Source organism: Fringilla coelebs (assembly GCF_963513975.1).
Source record: "Fringilla coelebs genome assembly, chromosome: 6".
NCBI lineage: Eukaryota > Metazoa > Chordata > Aves > Passeriformes > Fringillidae > Fringilla > Fringilla coelebs.
This window is the reverse complement of record NC_140034.1, coordinates 36,182,789-36,200,913: the sequence shown is the minus strand read 5'-3', so window position 1 is coordinate 36,200,913 and position 18,125 is coordinate 36,182,789. Positions and strand designations below refer to the sequence as shown.

Below are 18,125 nucleotides of genomic sequence, written 5' to 3'. Positions count from 1 at the left end.
TAAACTGCAGTAAGAAACATTTATGTCTGAGCAGGAAAGGTCTTTTCATGGTGTTGGTGACATTTTGCATGAAATCCTGACATTTAACTATACAGTTTAGCGCTAAAAAAAACCAAACCAACCAAAAAAAAAACCAGGCAAGGGATGAAAATGGAAGGGAAGAAAGCAGAAGGGAAGAAAATGAAATATAGGGCAGACAACAGCAATACTAATAAACACAAAGCAGAAGATTGGCTTAACCAAAAATAAGGAAAAAAGGTGTCTCTGCCCAATACTGCTTACATTTTATTATACTTTGCAAATGCTTATTTATAAAGATTGCAGCTGAACTTCCTTACTGTGGTCATGACGTCACATGAAGATAGAAATGCATAAATGTTCATAAAAAGCCCCTTGCAGCTGTAAGTCAGTTTTGAAACCATAACAATGGGGGCTGGAGAAAGAGCAGGGAAGAGTCCTCAGAAATAGAATGCTATGTGAAGAGGCCCCAGGAACAGAATACTATAAATCCTTATTTAGTTAAGAAGAAATTTTTCAAAGAGGCTCAAGCAGAAACTGTAACAGAATATAAGGTTATATAGCAACTTGTTAGCTGATAGAAGGAAAATGTAACTTAGAATTACTTTTGATTACTGTAATACTGAGAGACATCCCCCCACCCCCCCCCAAAATGTGTCTGTGTAAATGATAATATAAAGAACTGGAGCCAGATTTGCACATGTGCATTAGGAATTTGTCATAGGCATCAGTAATTGAGCATGAGCAACTATTAGTCAGTGCTTGTATGACTCTTCCCTTGATACCTTTTTGAATAAAAGATGTACTTGTTTCCTAGAAATTGTGCCAGTGCTTTGTGAGTTACAGGAGCTGCTGTTCTGTGTACATGGAAAAATTCTTGGATTATGCCAGAAAGTCAAGATGACCTAAAGAGATCAGTAGAGGAACAAAGAAACAAGACCCCAGCCAATAGGTTCTAAGGGGCCCATCTTAAATCAAAAGATAAACAAGATGGTGAACTGCTTTGGCTCAGAAATGGTGTCCTTAGAGAAAAAGTAATTCTGGAAGTGCAAGCTCATGACTAGGAACTCAAGAAACCCACTGACTCAAAAGATGAGCAGTTATGCACATGCAGACCTAGTTAGCTAATATGATACTAGTCAATTATGAGTAAAAATGAATATGTATTAGATAGAGAGGCAAATGCATGCGTTCCAAGATGGCTTTGTGGAATTAATACCTAGTACCCAAACATGAAATAAACCAAATATCTTGGCTCTAGGCTAGAGACTGGCTTTACACTGCAGGTACTGAATCCTGTTTGAGGAACACCACCAGCTGTGTTAATGGGGATAAGAAACAGATGTATGGGTCTGTTTTGGGAAAAGGAGAACAGCTTGACCTAAAAAACATGGAATGCAATAAAGGGAAAAACTAAGACAATTAGATAAAAGAGAAGAGACTGATTATGATGCTGACATCTCAAGAGACAGAAACAATTAACCATTTGCCCAGGAGTTACAGGTCTTGCCTTATTGTTGTAAAGTATGAATTATGTAAAAATTCTCTTAAGAAAGGATGTTATTTGATATTTATATATTTTCAAGCCTAATTAACAAGAAAGAAGATACAACGCACAAAGCAGGAAGCAGCTAACAAGCAAGCTCTAAGTGATGCCCAGGTGTTAAAGACAAAGTACTTGCTGGCCTCTTAAAAGTTTAGGGCTTGGCACACTTGATCTCAGGCATAGTGGGAGGTTAGCAAAGCTTGGGAAGAACTTACTACTGACAGAGGACAAAAAGAATGCAGAGTTTATAGGCCACAAGGACATCTGGAAGAAACTAATAAAGACAACTCAGCAACTGTGCTGAAATTGGCTCTGACTGGATAAAGGTAATTCTGACATGGGGAGATCACAACCACCAACTCAAGAAACCCATCAACCCAAAAGAAGTGAAAGACTGGGCACGTGGACTAACTACCATGAGAAGCAACCTCCAAAGCATACTGGATTTTTTCTTACCAGTTATTTGTTACCCTTTGTTAAATGACACCTCTCACAATACAAAATATATGACAGCTGAAGAACCACACTATTACAAATCTCAAGAAATTAGGACAAGATGAAAAAAATCAGTAATTTTTATAAGTGATTTCACCTAATTTAAAGAATCTTCTCCTTTTGGCTTTTTATTCTTAAGAGGTGACATGAACCAGGATTCACAAGTAAAGGAATACCTCTGTGAGAATAGCAAACTGGGGTTATGAGGGTGAGATTTACTTTGACTGTCCCCATCTCTTTCTTAAAGCCATTTTGACTATTGCTGCTAGAGCCTGTACTGCCCTCCAGAGCTTACCTAACTACCAGAATGCTACTGCAATCAAGCTGCCTTTATTATGGTCAGGAATCAGTATCTCAGCATGATCTCACTCTGAATCACCCCTCACATCACAGCTCTTAATAGACTGCTGACTTAAGTGGATTACTAAGCAATTCCTATAAAAATAATAGTGCTGGGAATATTATAATTTTATCATATTTTGTTCCAGTTGTGAAAATAACTGTCTAGAGGACAATTACTCATGAAGGTATGTCAACTCTCAGTGCCAGAGATGAGCTCACTCTGGAGTAGCTCTTCAGCAAATATTGTGATATTTACTTCCTCAAGATTTGAATCAAAATTTGCAGGTCCTTTTGTTGTTAATCAGTACCTATAGCTAGGCAGTTATGATTAAGCAATTGCATGGTGAAACTTGTAGGCATGGCTAATCCTCTGTTTTAAGGAAAAGGGAACACAATCCCAAAATAATTGGGCTGTCTGGATGAGAGCCCTTGGAGTGAAGTCAGCAGGACTGAGCAGTAACTGTGGGAAAGGTAATCCTGGCAGGGGAGATCAAAACTACCAAGCCCTGACCACCAAGTTAAAACAGATCCCCAAATGGAATGGGGAGAAGTGCACATGTGGAATAATTAGCATGAAAAGCAAGAGATATAACTGGCAAATAAGGGTCTGAGTACTAATTAATGAAAAAGCTAGATCAATTGTAACCAATGACTGCTGGTGGCTTTGTTTGCTAAAATGTGCAAATAGCGTAAAGTTTTGATGGTGATGAGCCAGACTTTTGTCAGTTGCCTCCCAATTTCCTAGTTGTACAGAATGCAATAAAGAAATAGGAATTCGCCACCTTGGTGTGTGAAGTGCTGTCAAACACCAACCAGGTGATGTTCCTGTGCTTGGGACAACACAGGATGTTCTTTTTAAACCACACCCATGAAATATTTGCAGCTGTAGGTGGCAACTGTCAAAATCATGTCAAGAACCTATTACTCATTTTGAGTATCAATTATTGCATTGCTATTTCCAGTTCAATTTAATTTATTAGCATCCCAAAATCTCTGCTTTCAGTACAGACAGAACAACTTCATGATTTATTTAAGAAGAGGAAATTAGTATAAGTAAAAACTTGCCCACCCTTAGAGACAGAATGCAATTATTTTTCTCGAACCAATACTTTTACTTCGAAATGGAGACGATCTGTTTTCCAATATTGCCTCCATTCATCATGGACTGGAAAGCAGCTTAAAGAGAAATAATGAAATAAGTTAATGCCAAGCAAAACAAGCCAAGTAGCTTCTAAAAAAGAAACCAAAAATGGTAGAAGCAAATGTATTAAGCAGCTCCCAAAAAAGGAGAGACACCACTTTGGACCTAATCATATTTATCTTTAATTATGTGTTAAATTAAGAAGGGGATTAAAAAAAAAAAGCTAGCCTGTCATAAACTACTAAGGGCAGCTTTGTGTAATTTAAAAAGAATTATCTGTAAGCAACTGTTTGATGCTATACAAGTTAAAGACTACATTTGCTGCTTTTGTGATATGTCACACAAACAGGAAAGAGAAGACATGATTGGACAGCTCACAAATGCTGTGGGTCACACAAACATTTATGAAAGAAAATGTTTATAAATATTGTACAGTAGTAGGAAAAGCTGGTACAAAAGAATGTATCTTTGAGTAAACAAAGTATGAAAGTATGATATATGACTGATATATTTGACCAAGTTACTTCAAAATACAGATGTATACCAGTAAGGAGGAATTAGCAATGACTAGAATAAATTGAAATCTATGAGATTTAGTTATCACTTAATTGTACTAGTTTTCAATCTTGTGGGAATAATGGCTAAAAGGACTAAATCACACTCTTCCCTCTTCCTTGAAGGGGACACATTTCTAAAACACCTCACATGGTTCATGTCACCAGACCCCCTTCATTTTTGTATTTCCTTTGTTACAGATACTTTGAACACACTACAGAACACTTTGTTCTATTAAAATAAATTAATTTTTACTTTCTTTAGTAAGATGCTTTACCCTTTCTTCTGTATATTTTAATTTTTTTTTTTTCAAATCCAATAACTTGTGTTAGATATTGTATTTTTGAAGTATAAATTCAAGGATTTTTAGAAAGCATTTCCTTACACACAAATTCAAAGAAAGGGGCAGCATTTAAACTTCTAAGATCAGGATGATTATCACCAGCTGCTAAGATAGCAGTCTAAGAATAAATTCCCCTCAGTACTAAAAACAACAACAATAAAATCTAAATTTATATTAAATTATTATTATATTAAATTATTTTTAGATATACAATAATTCTCTTACGAAACATTCTAATAATTAGTGAAAAAGTTATTCTAACAAAAATAATGTTTTTATAAAATACAAAAATCTAAACTGACAAATTAAACAAAGGAGGTAGCTAACTTCTAATGCCATTGTATATAATCAGGTCATTCTTCATAAATGATGTAAATATCTTACCACCGATGTTTGCTAAGCCTTCTACCACAGTCTCTCTGACCTGTGAATGCAAACAAGTCCTTTCAGTTTTCTGCAGAGAAGAGGATTTCACATTTTTTAGAAACATGCTAAGAAACTGCCAAAGAAGCCACCAAAATCTAAAGACTTCTCTTGCTGTAACAGACAGGACTCTGTTTGGACCAGATTCTTTCATCAAGAAAGGCGTGAATATTTTCTCATAAATTTGCAGGTGGGTTAATTCTTCAATCAGATCCCTGCCCCTACCAAAATTTCATGTCTTGGTATCTTCCCAGGAAAATTACTGATCACTTGAAGAAGCAAAAAGTAATTCAGACAAACCTCACAGGGAAGGCACAGTTAAGCACATACTCATTACAAAGTAATAAATGGCGATTTATAAAGCTTGAAGTAAAACTTCTAACAAGATCCTCAAAAGCATTCAGGACCCAACTCATCAGGTATTTGAAAGTACTTTTTTTGAATTTTGTTGAAAGTCTGAATCTTTAAGTAAAAAAGCACTTGCACCCTCTTCTGAAATAAAGAATACAGACATGAGCAGCATGTAATCAGAGAAGTCAGTCATACTACAGTCAGACCATTCTCAGCAAGTACCTTTTAAAACAGCACTACCTAATAATCTTTCAATTATACTTACACATTTTTTAAAAGGTCAGTTCAATCCTGAGGCACAGTAAGAGAGCCAGAGACAAAGAAATTAGTGCTCTTGTAGCAGGAGATAGTGTCAAAGGCCATCGATAAAACCTGGAAGCTCTCACCTTCAGTTTACCCTCTTGGATCCACTGGCAGAGCTGTAATACACTAGCTTCTTGTTTGTCCATGTAGTTCAACACCAAGAATCTTTCCCTGTGAAAGAAAATAATGAGCTTTGGTCTAAGAAACTTTGATCAATGTCCTTGATAATCTTTAAAAATCTTTTCAGAAAACAGCCTGAAATTGAAGGGTTATGAGCACAAATCATAAAGAAATGTAGCTCAGGGCCTTGCCAGTTTGTTGTGACAACTTCCTGCAGTGGGAGCTTGACAGTAACATCAGTCTTAGGAAATTTTCTTCAAGTATCAGAAAAGAGAGTAATAAAAATTGAGTAGTAAAGTAATATCACCAGAATAAGTAAATAACCATAAAATGATATGAGCAAATTCCAATTACTTTTTACCTTTTTCTTTTTTTCAGGTGTAGGGAGAATAATTAGTGAACCTGCAACCAGATGGTGAGAATAACTTAACTTTCAGGTTCCCCACAACTCTGCATATCCTGCTGTCATGGCTTTCCATAGCAATTGAGAAATGGAAATTATCATTAAAAATGATAATTACTTGTAGGGACATACTGACTAGATTCTCCACTGCATTCTACTATGTGTGGTGTACTTTACTAATTTTATCCATTTTTTAAAAGGGCAGACAACAGTAAGAGGGACTAGGAAAGATTTTAATTACGAGAGATCAATTGATTTGCACAGAAATCTCCCAAATGTCCTGAAATGCAATGACTGAAAAATCTAAGACTCTCCTCCTAATCTCTGCCTTAGCTCCATCTGAACCATAAGAGGAAATTCAACAATTCACAGAGTCAGAACATAATAAAAATGTTCTACCCATATATATCTGTCACACACACATAATAAACCCCCAAATACTAAAAATGTAATTTCAATGAAATCACTGCATCAGCTGCATCCTTATGCCTGAACTACAACATTTTGAGAGAAGGCACTTTGCAAAACATCTGAGAACAGAACTATGGCAAGACCTTCCCTTGTACTAAAGAATTCTCAAGGATTAAAGGACTGAATCAAGCAACCTCAAACAAAATGTAGCGACTGACATCTGATTCTATATAAAAACATCCTTTCCTATTTTTTTTTATGCTGATAAAGACAAATGTAAGAGAAAGGATCTACTGATACCATGATTATATTTTCTATTTTAGGCACGGCAACATTCTGTTCCAATTACAAGTAGCTACTGCAGATTACAGACTATCTTCCAAAGACCATATGAATAATCTACCTGGAACCTGGTCACAAGTTCTGGGGGAGAAATGTACCTTGTGATGTTCCTTTCTTTCTGTATTTTTTCTATGTCAGGAGGCAGTGGAGGGGGATAAGGCACGTCTTTGTTATACTGAGAAATCTGTCCACACAGGATGATATGGCTGTTCTGATTCATCTGTTTGGGAGAGCATAAAGGGAGAAAAATAGCATTCCTCAGCCTCAGAAACTAAATTTTTCAGATGCAATAGATGTTATTGCAAAATTTTCACTAGCCTGTAAGAGCGGGAGAATTGCATGCAGTCGCATTCAACCTCTGACAACATTAAAATAGGTAAAAATGCAAGGCAATAGTGGGTAAATAACTGCTATACAGCCTAGTGTAATTTAAAAAGGCACTTAATAGAAAGAATATAGGAAATTGTTATCTTACTGTGGGCCCCCAGAATCAGCACCTGAAGCCAATCACTGAAGTGGAAAGCTGTGCTGTATTACAGGCTGGACTCCAGTATTAATTAATTGAAAGCTGGGCATGCAGACATTGGAGAATGACTAGAAAAAACCTGACGGCTGGAATAATCACCTGACTTATAACTGTATCACTGATGTCACCACCAACATTGTCAAAGTAAACATCCACACCACCTGGGCAGAGTTCACGTAGCTGTTTTGCCACATCCCCCTTCTTGTAATTGATAGCAGCATCAAACCCCATTTCTTGGACCAAAATGGAGCACTTTTCATCTGTGCCAGCAATCCCCACCACTCTAGAGCAGCCCTCCAGACGGCCAATCTGCAGGCACACAGTTTAAAAAAAACAAAAACATAAGCAAACCAACCGAAACCCCCAAAGACGAATTAGATCATTCATCTGCATAAAAGTTCCAGTGCAAGAAAGGGGGTCCTATTATTCCCATCTGACTAAACCCTAGGCAGCAAACACTCCCATCTCATGTGACACATCTGCTTCTTGTCACTCCCTCTTCACAACTACACACAGGGCAGGTACAATTTGCCATCTTTTCAAACCAACTGACTGCAGAAGACTACGTTTGTGGAATCAACAATGACTGCCAAAACTACCATCTGCCAAGTACCTTAACACAACTAATAAAAGGAAAAAAAAATTAGACAATAATTGATTTAAATACAACCTTCATAGATTTGCTCATGCATTGTTTCTTCATAGCTTCTCTTTATCAGTAGGTCTAAAGTTTGCTTAATTTCAATTTTGTTTGTATATATATATCTAGAGAGATACTTGTAGATATACACATACACACTGCAAACAGGTTCCGCAAAGCGGAGGAGGATAAAAGGACTGTAAATCTCAAAACACAAAGGATGTCATGGAACACAACACAAAGGGTTCACCACATTACTATTTTCTAATAGAGAAAAAAATGAAAGTCTCCAGTCAATACAGTGTTGGGATGGCATGCTACCATATAAACATATAATAAATACATGTATATATACACCATCTATTTTACCTGTGCTAGCAACAAGTAATCACCACCATCTGTGTTCTCCTCTCCCTATTTCATGAAACTTGAGTTTCACATGTCAAGTCTTTCAGAGTGAGAGTGTGTGCCAAATCTGTGAAACTGGCCATTCCCACAGGATTATACCTGCTCACGTTTACAAAGATTTTATCTGTATATTTAATAACCAGCATGTTTCAGAAGAGAAAACTCGCTAACAGAGCATGTTTGTATGCCCCAAGCCTGCACCTACCTGGCCAGCCAAAGAGCCGCAGGCACCGGCCGCTCCGCTCACCACCATGGTCTGATTTGCACCTGCAGCCACATGTCCCTTCTCCCTGATCCCCAACAGGGCCGTCAGTCCCGTGATGCCAGCTGCACCCAGAAAGTAGGAAAGGCGTCCATTTACAAGCTGTGGCACCAGCTAGGGAACAGAAAGTAGGTAGGAGGTCATTTGTTTCTAAAGTGAGGTTCTGCTCTTTGATTGCCTGAGGGTAGAAAACTAATTCAGGATATTTACCAGGCAAGGTAAAACTGGTAAGGGTGAGCTATCTCTAGCTCTACTCTAACAACAAGTCTGCACAAAAGTGTTATGTCTCTGTGGTTTTAGAAAAAGTTTTTACATAAAGTAACTCGCAAATATTAAATTATGGAAGTGTTAAAAAACAGTTGGGAGATAAGTTTCCAACAATGGTGAACTACCTCTATGCCAGCATAAAAGGAGAAAAATGCACCATTTTATCAAATATGGTGTTTGCAGATCAGTAACAAAGAGTCCTAAAAGAAGGAGTTTATTGGAAAGTATAAACTCTCAAACCACAGTAATATTCTGTTACAAGAGAACAATCAACAAAATATCCCTAATGCACTTTCAACTTAATATTGAATACCCTTTCTTATGTGAATGTAAAACCTGAGGTAAAAGCTTTTATTAACATAAGTTAGAAAAATAGATTAAATATATCTAAAGTCTTTCATGTCTTACAGTTACACTCTCATGAACAAAAAGTTCATTAGAATTAAAATAATTAAGCAAATTATTTATCGGAGCAGCTTCAGAGAAATTTCTTTTTAAACAACAACAATTAAAATAATATTGGCCTGTCTATTAACCAGCAAAATTGCTATTAAAAAATAAATTTATATAACTCTTGGCACCTATGAGTTGACCTGCCTTTTGAGAGCCGATTGCTTCAATAAGTATGTTTCTTTTGCACAAAAAAATAGTGTCATTAGAAGCTATTTGGGGGAAAAAAAAAAAAATATGTTTGGGGCTAAAAAAAAAAAGGGTTTAGGAAAAAAACAGTCACAACCCTGGGCTTTGTATTTCAATTACCTTTTGTACTGAGTCTCCATCAAGAATTGCAACTGTCTGCCAGGGCCAAGTGAAGGAAGTTACAAAGTCTCCTTTAGCGAGGTTATGGTGCTGGCTCTCCTCCACTAGCCCGATGCCCCCACCGTCAGCGACTTCTGACAGCTGCCAGGGCTGCAGGTAATCCGAGCCCGTGTCCTCATTCATTCGGCAACGCTGAAAGACAAGGCTTTAATAAAAGGCTCTGGTGGAACACAATTTGTTTACTAGCTCAAGCTGGGTGGGGGATGAAGATGCGTTCTGAACTTCAAACACAAAGTACTACTCAAAAAATCTCTCAATAAGCCCCAAGTATTCATAATCTTTTCTTAGATCCCTCTTTCTCCTTGTTTGCTCAGTACAAAAGAAGAATGGACCATCCTGATCTCTTCCAGCAGCGTTACCAAAGCCAACACATTCCACAAACATTGGCTCAAAGGCACCAGCACGACTGACAATGACTGGCTCAGGTCTGACTGACAATGACTGGCTCAGGTCTGATGAGAACCCTACAAATGCCATTCCTCAACTGAAGGAATCCTAGAAATGAAGGATTGAAAAAGAATGCCTGTGAGTCATTTAAGTCTATGCCTGTGCACTGAAGAGCACTCAAATATATGTAGACCATCCCTGACAAAGATCTGTTTAATGCAACATCTTGATAATGGGGCGTAATTTCTTTGCAGTTTCCCATGTAGCTACAGCCTGTATTTCAAGATTCTTAAACTTGTCTCAAGCTAAATGTACTTTCTTGAAATCTAGACTGTTTTTTTCCTACTGTCACCATCTACGGAGGGAATAAATGATCAGAATTCTCTCTATAGCAAACTTTTACAGACCGTATCTGTCTGGTTCTTCTACCTTCACTTCCATTTCAACCCACAATTCTCTCAACCACATGATTTCTGTAATTTTGCATGACTGGAAAAAAAAATACAAAAAAAGCCAAGTTCATTAAAAAAATTGATATTAACAAATCTATAATGGCTTACAGCCTCTTCCTAGTCAATAAAGTCATATTCCTATATATATCCCAAGCATATTAATGCCAAATTCCTTCCCAATATAACTCCATCAGAATGAATACGATTACTAAGTTATACTAGATATACATTTTTTTTGTAATTGGTAAATTTGGTGTTAACCACCCTGACAGGTACAGATTTGAAGGTACTTAAAAGAACAATTTCTGGCTTAGCTCTAAGTCCATCACCTACCATGTAGGGGTCCACTGAGAGATAGAGAGTTTTAACACGCACTTGTCCCGCTTGGACTGTATCTGCTATTGTACTTTGCTCCAGTCGGAAGTTTTCAGCCACTGGCACTCCATTCTTACCTAGAGTTATATTAGAATTAAACAAATAAATGAATCCATATAGAACTTTCCTTAATCAATAGGGCTAGGCCTTTTTTTAAGGTAGTCTTTTTTAGAATAAATTAGGTTATATATTTACTCCGGTGTAAAACTCCAACCAACTACTCTCACCTTTCTGCCTCTTTTGACTCAAGTAAGAGTGAGGGAATACAGACTGCAGCCACTGCCCATGCACATTCTACAAGGGCATCCCTTCACAGAGACTTCCTTACATTAAAGCTTCCCAGAAACACCCATAAAATTGCAGCAAGGACCCCAGAACTGGAGGCTTCATCTTCAGGTTGGTACCACGTGCAGCAGATCAATCAGAGAACTGGAACTACTAGCACTGAGACAGCCAGACAGCCTTGCCTATTTTAGGTCAGAGTGACTGCACAGCTAGAGCTGGCTCCTGCTGCACCATTTGAAAGACTTAATTGCAGGTAACACAATAGTTCTTAACACTTAAAACTATTTTAGCATTAAGCAGCATACAATATTCCCTCCAAAACTTAATGTCTTCTACACCAGATTTATGAACTCACTACTCAAAATACTGTGCTGATCCATAACAAGGCAAATGTGTAAACAAGAGAGTAAACAAAACCTCAACAGTGTAAACATAAAAACAAACACTATGAAACATGAGAAGAGCAAAAGATTCAATATTTACTACAAGGAAACAAAACTTAAGAGTAACAAAATATTTTAGATATCTCTCACAATGCCAAAAGAATAAATGTGAGAACTAAAAAGTCAAGTGCCCTAATATTTCTTCACTTTCAGCCTCTACACTGAGAGTTCTCATATACTGCATGTTAACCCTTTTTTCTCACACAGCAGTTTAGAAATCCGCATATACAGACTAAAAAATGCAGTTTGAATATATGTTATATATTTAATAGAAATGCATCTATATTAATACAGTTTACATTTATTAATAAATGCAGACAAATTTATTAAAAACATATTTCTTTATATTAATGGAAAATGATAAATTTATATAAAAATAAATGCACTTTATTTAAACTTTATTGCTGCATACAATATTAAGATATATAAATATCACTATCTCAAATTAGTGTCTATTTCTACCCCCACAATCTTGGAGCATTAGGCAATCAGAACAAACATATTGCTTTTTTAGAGGAGATAAATACATACCAGGCCGTGAATTCAGCACTACTCTTTGTATAATCATCTCTGCTTTTGCAGCAATTTCACACTGGATTTCTACAAAAGAAAATGTTGTTTGAAGGCCTGAAATACACATTTTCTTGAAAAAAGAATATGAGGCAAAGTGCTCAGTAATTTGGAAACTGGGGCTGAAATGCAGACTTCCCCAACTTCAGCATCCATGCCCAAGGAAGAGATAAAGAATCATATAAATCAACCTCAAGCATAAAATACACAAACACGTGAATAAGAAGTTTCCCTGTTTATCTTATTAACGCCCTGATACAATGTCACAGTAACACCTACTGGAAAGAAGGAAAACTGTAATGCACCATGCTTCTTGTAGGACCATCACCACCCTTACCAGGCAGGAGAAGGGTCTAATTAGCTGTCCTGTGCTGTCTGAGAACACCCTGTTTCCACCTATCCGACACAGAGGCAGCTTTGCACACAAAGTCAGGTGCTGCTCAATAAAAGGCAGGCAGGCACACCAGAATAGCAGTCTGCAGGTACATGATAAAAAGATATTGTTGTGTAAGATATTTTGTAAGAAAAAGCAAATTCTTTCTATTAGCAGCGCCCAGAGATGAGAAAGAATGAGATCATCACTCAATCTGTTCTACAGAAAGATTTCTCCTTGAATTTCAATAGCTTTAAAAGAGGATTGCAAATCTGTGATTTTGCACCTGTGAGACACAAAGTTATTAAGAGGAAATTACCCTGATTTAACAGGAGAAAAAACAGTGTCTCACATGCTTTCATATCTAATACAGAATGAAAATGCGACTACTATTTTCAGCCAAGAGCCATAAATAACCAACCTCCATACAAAGGACATTAAAGAATGAAACACGATAGCTAACATCTTTGTCATAATGCTTATTTTGCTGACAAGAACAGCAAATTGGAGCAAACCTAAAAGATGAGCCTAGAAAGAGTACTTCATCACCACTTATCCAACATCTTTGTTTTTGAACACTGCAAAATACAGAACCTTCTGTCTGTACTCTACAGTGCTTACATAACAGCACTCACAAACTATCAAGAACTACAGTCGGGAATGCTACAAAACAACTAAAGTTATTAGGAGAAAAGGTGCACATCCCTAGCCATCCCTCCCCTCAAAAACACACTCAAAAACTGACTCAAAACACAAGTATCTTGTTAAAGAAACAGATCAAGCTTTAACATTTTATTGTGTTTGCACTTGAAAAGCTACTTATTTGGGAAATGTGAATTTTTTTCCAGTATTTCAACACCTAAGGACACTACAAGGAATGAATCTCAAATGTGTCTTTACAGCATCACAAAATGCTGAAAAACAAGTGACCTGCAGAGTTCTTTGGACAAAACAGTGTAAAACAACAGTCTACAACAAAAGGAAAAACCTCCACACTTTGATGAGATTACTACTTACTGTTTATAAACAAAAATGAGCATTGAAAATTAAGGACTTAACAATTGAAAAGTGAAATAGAAAGCCATCTTTATACCCACACAACTGATACAATCTCTAGAACATAAATAATGTAAAACCCTAACAGGAAGGATGGCCTAAGAGAAAGTTTGGCTGATGTTAGGTTCAACACTATACTCAGCTATAGACTTCCTGTGAGACCATGGGCACATATCTCTGTATTTATTTTACAGAATATTTTTCAGAACAAAACTCCAAATTCTTCCTGATAAGATCTGCCCAACAAAATTACATTCAAGTAGTACAATTGTTATTCCCAGAGCAATTGATTTAGCATCTGAGAATTTCTGCTAATACAAGGAGCATTTCATAAACTGTCAGATGTGCGCAGCGCAGTTGAAAAGGACAAGCCTGCTCTAGTAAATGATTTACACACGTTTGCAACTCAGCTGAAGTTTAAAACCACTAATCAAACTGCTCTGCACAGAAATAATGAGTTAACAATGCAGTGAATATAAACCAACAGCATCTGACATGAAATCTGGGCACATCACTCATCAATATATAGTAGCAACACCCATGAGGCTGAGGGTTTGAGCCTCTGTTTTTAAACCACACAGAGCAGGCAGAATTGCTGAACAGCTCATGCCTTACAGAGCAGTCCGCTGTCAAAACTGCCGACTCCATTTTTGTTAGCCTAAAACGAAATATGTGTATTATGCAAGCACAAACCCCCAGTCTGAACAAGAGGATGAAGATCATTTTTATTGTGACTAACATGCTCCTGAAATACCTGCTTTCTGTGATTATACAGAGGGGGAAAAAACCCAGTTATATAAAGAAAAAAAATCCACAACATTAACATACTAAAAGGAGGACAAAACAATACAGAGCAGCATAGATAGATGTGAGTAGAAACATTATCCAATGTAAGTTTAGACGACTTCTTTGAATGACATTTTGAAGGAACAAAACCACTGTTTATTTCCCAGTTTGTTTTCACAGCTTTTGTTTGAGGAGCCCATGTACTGATTCAATTTTAAGATCTTCCAGATACTGTGAGTGGGAGGACAAAAAAGTGAAACTGGCAACTGAATTGTCACTAATTCTGTGACAGCTGCCACAGCAAATACAACACTGCAGATGGACATTTACTTCTAAACAAGACTGCACCTACAGTGGCAGTCAGCAACACCATTACACAAGCAAATGGTCACAGTTACACCGTAACACAATAAGAATCAAACTTTCCTCACATTGCAAACAATATAGAAGTGAGTAAAGAAAATAAGTAGAGGCACCATCTTCTGGCACTGTACAGTGAAGAGAACTTTTGGAAAAAGAGAACAGATTTTCTTCAAAAAGTGAAATAAAAGGGATTTGTACCATACACACAATTCTTTTCAATACACACATAGTGCCAGTGTGCAGGATGTTCTTGACTATTTTTAAAAAAGACAACACAATTATTTTTTAGCTTTTCCAAACAAAACCAATCTGAGTTGGTTTGACTCTTTAAATCAAATAGAGTAAAAAATTCCAAATTTTAACATCATTGTGCTATGCCAATCACCTGATCCACCCTATGAGTAGATCAGGAGCATTAGGCAGCACAACAGCAGCACCTTCAGGGGAGTCTCAAGTATGTTTCAGCCCAGTTTTACTCTTATCTCTGTCTCCCCTTGCCTTTCTTTCCCCACTGTTTCAGAGACACGTGACAACTCCTTTTAAAAAGTTAAATAAATTTCAGTGCTAAAATGCTCCAGTTTGTTTGCCCTGGGCTTGGTTCCCAGAACTTCTTGTTTCTGTGACTGCCCACAAGGCAGAGTTTTCAGTTGCCTATACTCTTGCCAAAACAAGTCACCTGCTTCCAAGTCATAACAGCCCATGCCAGATGCAGTCTAGTTAAAAAGCAAAAGGAAAAACAGGTAGTCCTGTACCAGGCCCAGGCAGCAAGGAGGAAGAAGACAGGCAATCTAAGCAGAGAAAAAGATTTAGAAGTCCTCTGAAACTGTGATGTCAAAATGGCTGGAGTAAGGATCCTCAAAGGAAACTCAAGGAAAGAAACTTCAAGAATGACTCTGAATAAGGAACATGCAGGAAGAAAAGATGGGAAGAACAGGGACTAGGAATCATTAAGAAGAGAGAAACATGACAAGAATAGCAACTTAATGGCCAGACGTAATGCAGAGAAGAGCGAAACAGAATGGGGAGAGAGAACTGAAGAAAGTGGGAACAATGAATGAGACAACCAAGCAAACTGAGGTGGGAATGACTGGTGAAAAAACAAGAGGAGACAACTGTAACTGGCAAGGCAAGCTAAATGGAAATGGAAAAGCAAACATAACAGATCAAGCACCAAAGTTTCCACCAGCCCCACTAAAGATCCCTACATTTGATGAATGTTAATTAATGGCAAGGCAGAATCAATACCAACTGCCATGAATGGAGAAAAACACATGCCATAAAAAGCTAAGTACTTTCATGAACGGAACCAATGAATTTAGGTTTCCTAATGTTCCATGTCTCATCACTGTATTCTCTGATAAGAAGTCTCTCCCATAGTGTTTTCTTCATGTGGATTTTCTCATACACTGTAAGTGTTGAGGGCAGGCTCCAATCTTTCCTCCAAGAAAGAAGCAGATAAAAAAAGACAACAGGATCTTGATCCAGCCATCTCTTTTTTTATATCCCCAAGAAGCCTAATATCTTTCAGCTTTTTATCAGATTTCACTGACTTACAAATCAAAAGTTCCAGTAAGGATACTCATTAATATCTACCTACAATAGGACTGTATAAACTTTACTTTTTCAGATTCAGGTGCCAAAAAAACCTAATAGCTTTTAGAACTAGAAAGCTTTTTAGAACTTTTTTGAACTTTATTTTTTCCACAAAGTAGTTGCACTGTGTTAGAGTTGCTGAAAACTGTTTAAAATGCCATATCTGTATATGGTCTATATATAAAAGGCCTATTCCTTCTTGGAAGAATTTCACATAAGGAATGCAGATTGCTCCCAGGACAGCAGGAGCATCACCAGTTGGGTTTTTTGAGGAGCCTATAATGCAGTTCGCAGGCTCCCACGTGAGAGCCGTCTCAGAGAGCCTAGTGACTATCCAGGTTGCCAGGCAGGCCCAAAGACCAAGTTAGCAAGCAGTGCTGCCAGAGGTGGAAGAGTCCCTGGAGAGAGCCTTGCAGGCGGGTCATTACCAGATTCGGAAGCCGCAGACAGAGCAGCCCAGGAGAGAACCCAGAGTGTCAGCGCAGAGGGCTCAGTCCTGCAGGGTGCTCCGGGGCTGCGGTGGGCTCCGCTCCTCTCCTCAGCAATGCCTCCACCGCCCCGGGGTGCGCTTTGATCAGGGGGCTCAGGAAAGCTCGATTCCAGCTCGCGTGCCAGGGACCGGGCAATGACAGCAGCCTCTTCCAACCTCTTCCACACCTGTGCCCCCGCCTGTCCTGCAGGGAGGAGGTGCTATTCCCTAAGGATACAACTCCTGGGAAGGAGAGTACGAGCTCTAGCAAGCCCCCGCCCCCCAGGCCGAAGCGCGGCTCGCCCCCGGCACCCCCTCAGAGCCCGCAGCCCCCGCTCACCTTGAGCCGACCCGAGCGCCCCACAGACCGCCCGGCCCCGCCCCGCGCACGCGCGCCGACCTTAAACAGGGAAACGGCGGGGAGGGCCGCCCTTAAAGCGGCGATGGGCCGAGCCCGGCCGTGGCGGTGTGAGGGGCCGCGGCAGGATGTCCTCCGAATCGCATAATCACGCGGGATCATTAAGGTTGGAAAAGGCCTCCAAGAGCATCGAGACCAACCTTTCACTGAACACCCTGTCTACTAGACAGGACATTTAGTGCCACATACAGTTCATTGAATGCCTCCAGAAAATGCAAGTCCACCCTTTCCCCAGGCAGCCAGAGTCCAGTTAATGCTTAATAAACCATTCAGTGAAGAAGTTCTTCATAATGTTCAGCCTGAACCTCTTCTGATATAGCTTGAGGCCATCTCCTCTTGCCCTGTTGCTGGCTGCCTGGGACAAGAGACCAATCCCCACCCGGCGACAATCTCCTTCCAGGTAATTGTAGAGAGCAATAAGGTTATCCCCCCACCCCAAGTCTGCTTTTCCTCAGGATAAACTCCCCCAGCTCCCTCAGCCACACATCACACCTCTGCTCCAGACCCTTCACCACCTCCATTGCCCTTCTCTGGATCTGCTCCAGCCCCTCAATGTCCTTTTCGTTGTGACGGGCCCAAAACTGGGCACAGGACTCAAGGTGCAATATTGCCAGTGCTGAGCGTGGGGGAACAATCCCTGTCCTGGTCCTGCTGGCCACGCTGTTGCTGATACACACCAGGATGCCACTGTCCTCCCTGGCCAGCTGGGCACACAGTGGCTGCTGTCTTTCCACTCAACCAGTTATCCCCAGGTCCTTTTCCTCCAGGCAGCTTTCCAGTCACTCTTCCCCAGGCCTGCAGTGCTGCATGGAGTTGCTGTTATCCAAGTACAGGATTTGG

General features: G+C 38.9%; 1 protein-coding gene across 2 annotated transcripts; it reads right to left on the bottom strand.

The window, feature by feature from the left end:
- Positions 1-57: 57 nt before the first annotated feature.
- On the bottom strand, positions 58-17,243 carry PTGR2 (prostaglandin reductase 2). Of its 2 annotated transcripts, XM_084208373.1 has the most exons (10): positions 17,208-17,243; positions 12,189-12,257; positions 10,888-11,006; positions 9,656-9,847; positions 8,573-8,743; positions 7,419-7,628; positions 6,892-7,013; positions 5,601-5,688; positions 4,825-4,864; positions 58-3,577 (listed from the first exon to the last, which is right to left on the bottom strand). In XM_084208373.1, exons 2-10 carry the CDS (start codon positions 12,223-12,225, stop codon positions 3,513-3,515), a joined length of 1,044 nt encoding a protein of 347 aa, XP_084064499.1. In that variant the 5' UTR covers positions 12,226-12,257; positions 17,208-17,243; the 3' UTR covers positions 58-3,512. The 2 variants fall into 2 exon arrangements, with proteins under 2 accessions (XP_084064499.1, XP_084064500.1); XM_084208374.1 differs by lacking the exons at positions 10,888-11,006; positions 12,189-12,257; positions 17,208-17,243 and adding an exon at positions 10,532-10,574.
- Positions 17,244-18,125: the final 882 nt, after the last annotated feature.

Coding starts and splice junctions, on each gene's coding strand:
- PTGR2 (XM_084208373.1), bottom strand. CDS start 12,225: ATGATTATACAAAGAGTAGTGCTGAATTCACGGCCTG. Junction 11,007..12,188: donor AGTGCTGAATTCACGGCCTG/GTATGTATTTAT, acceptor ATATAACTCTAG/GTAAGAATGGAGTGCCAGTG. Junction 7,629..8,572: donor GCGGCTCTTTGGCTGGCCAG/GTAGGTGCAGGC, acceptor GTGTGCCTGCAG/ATTGGCCGTCTGGAGGGCTG.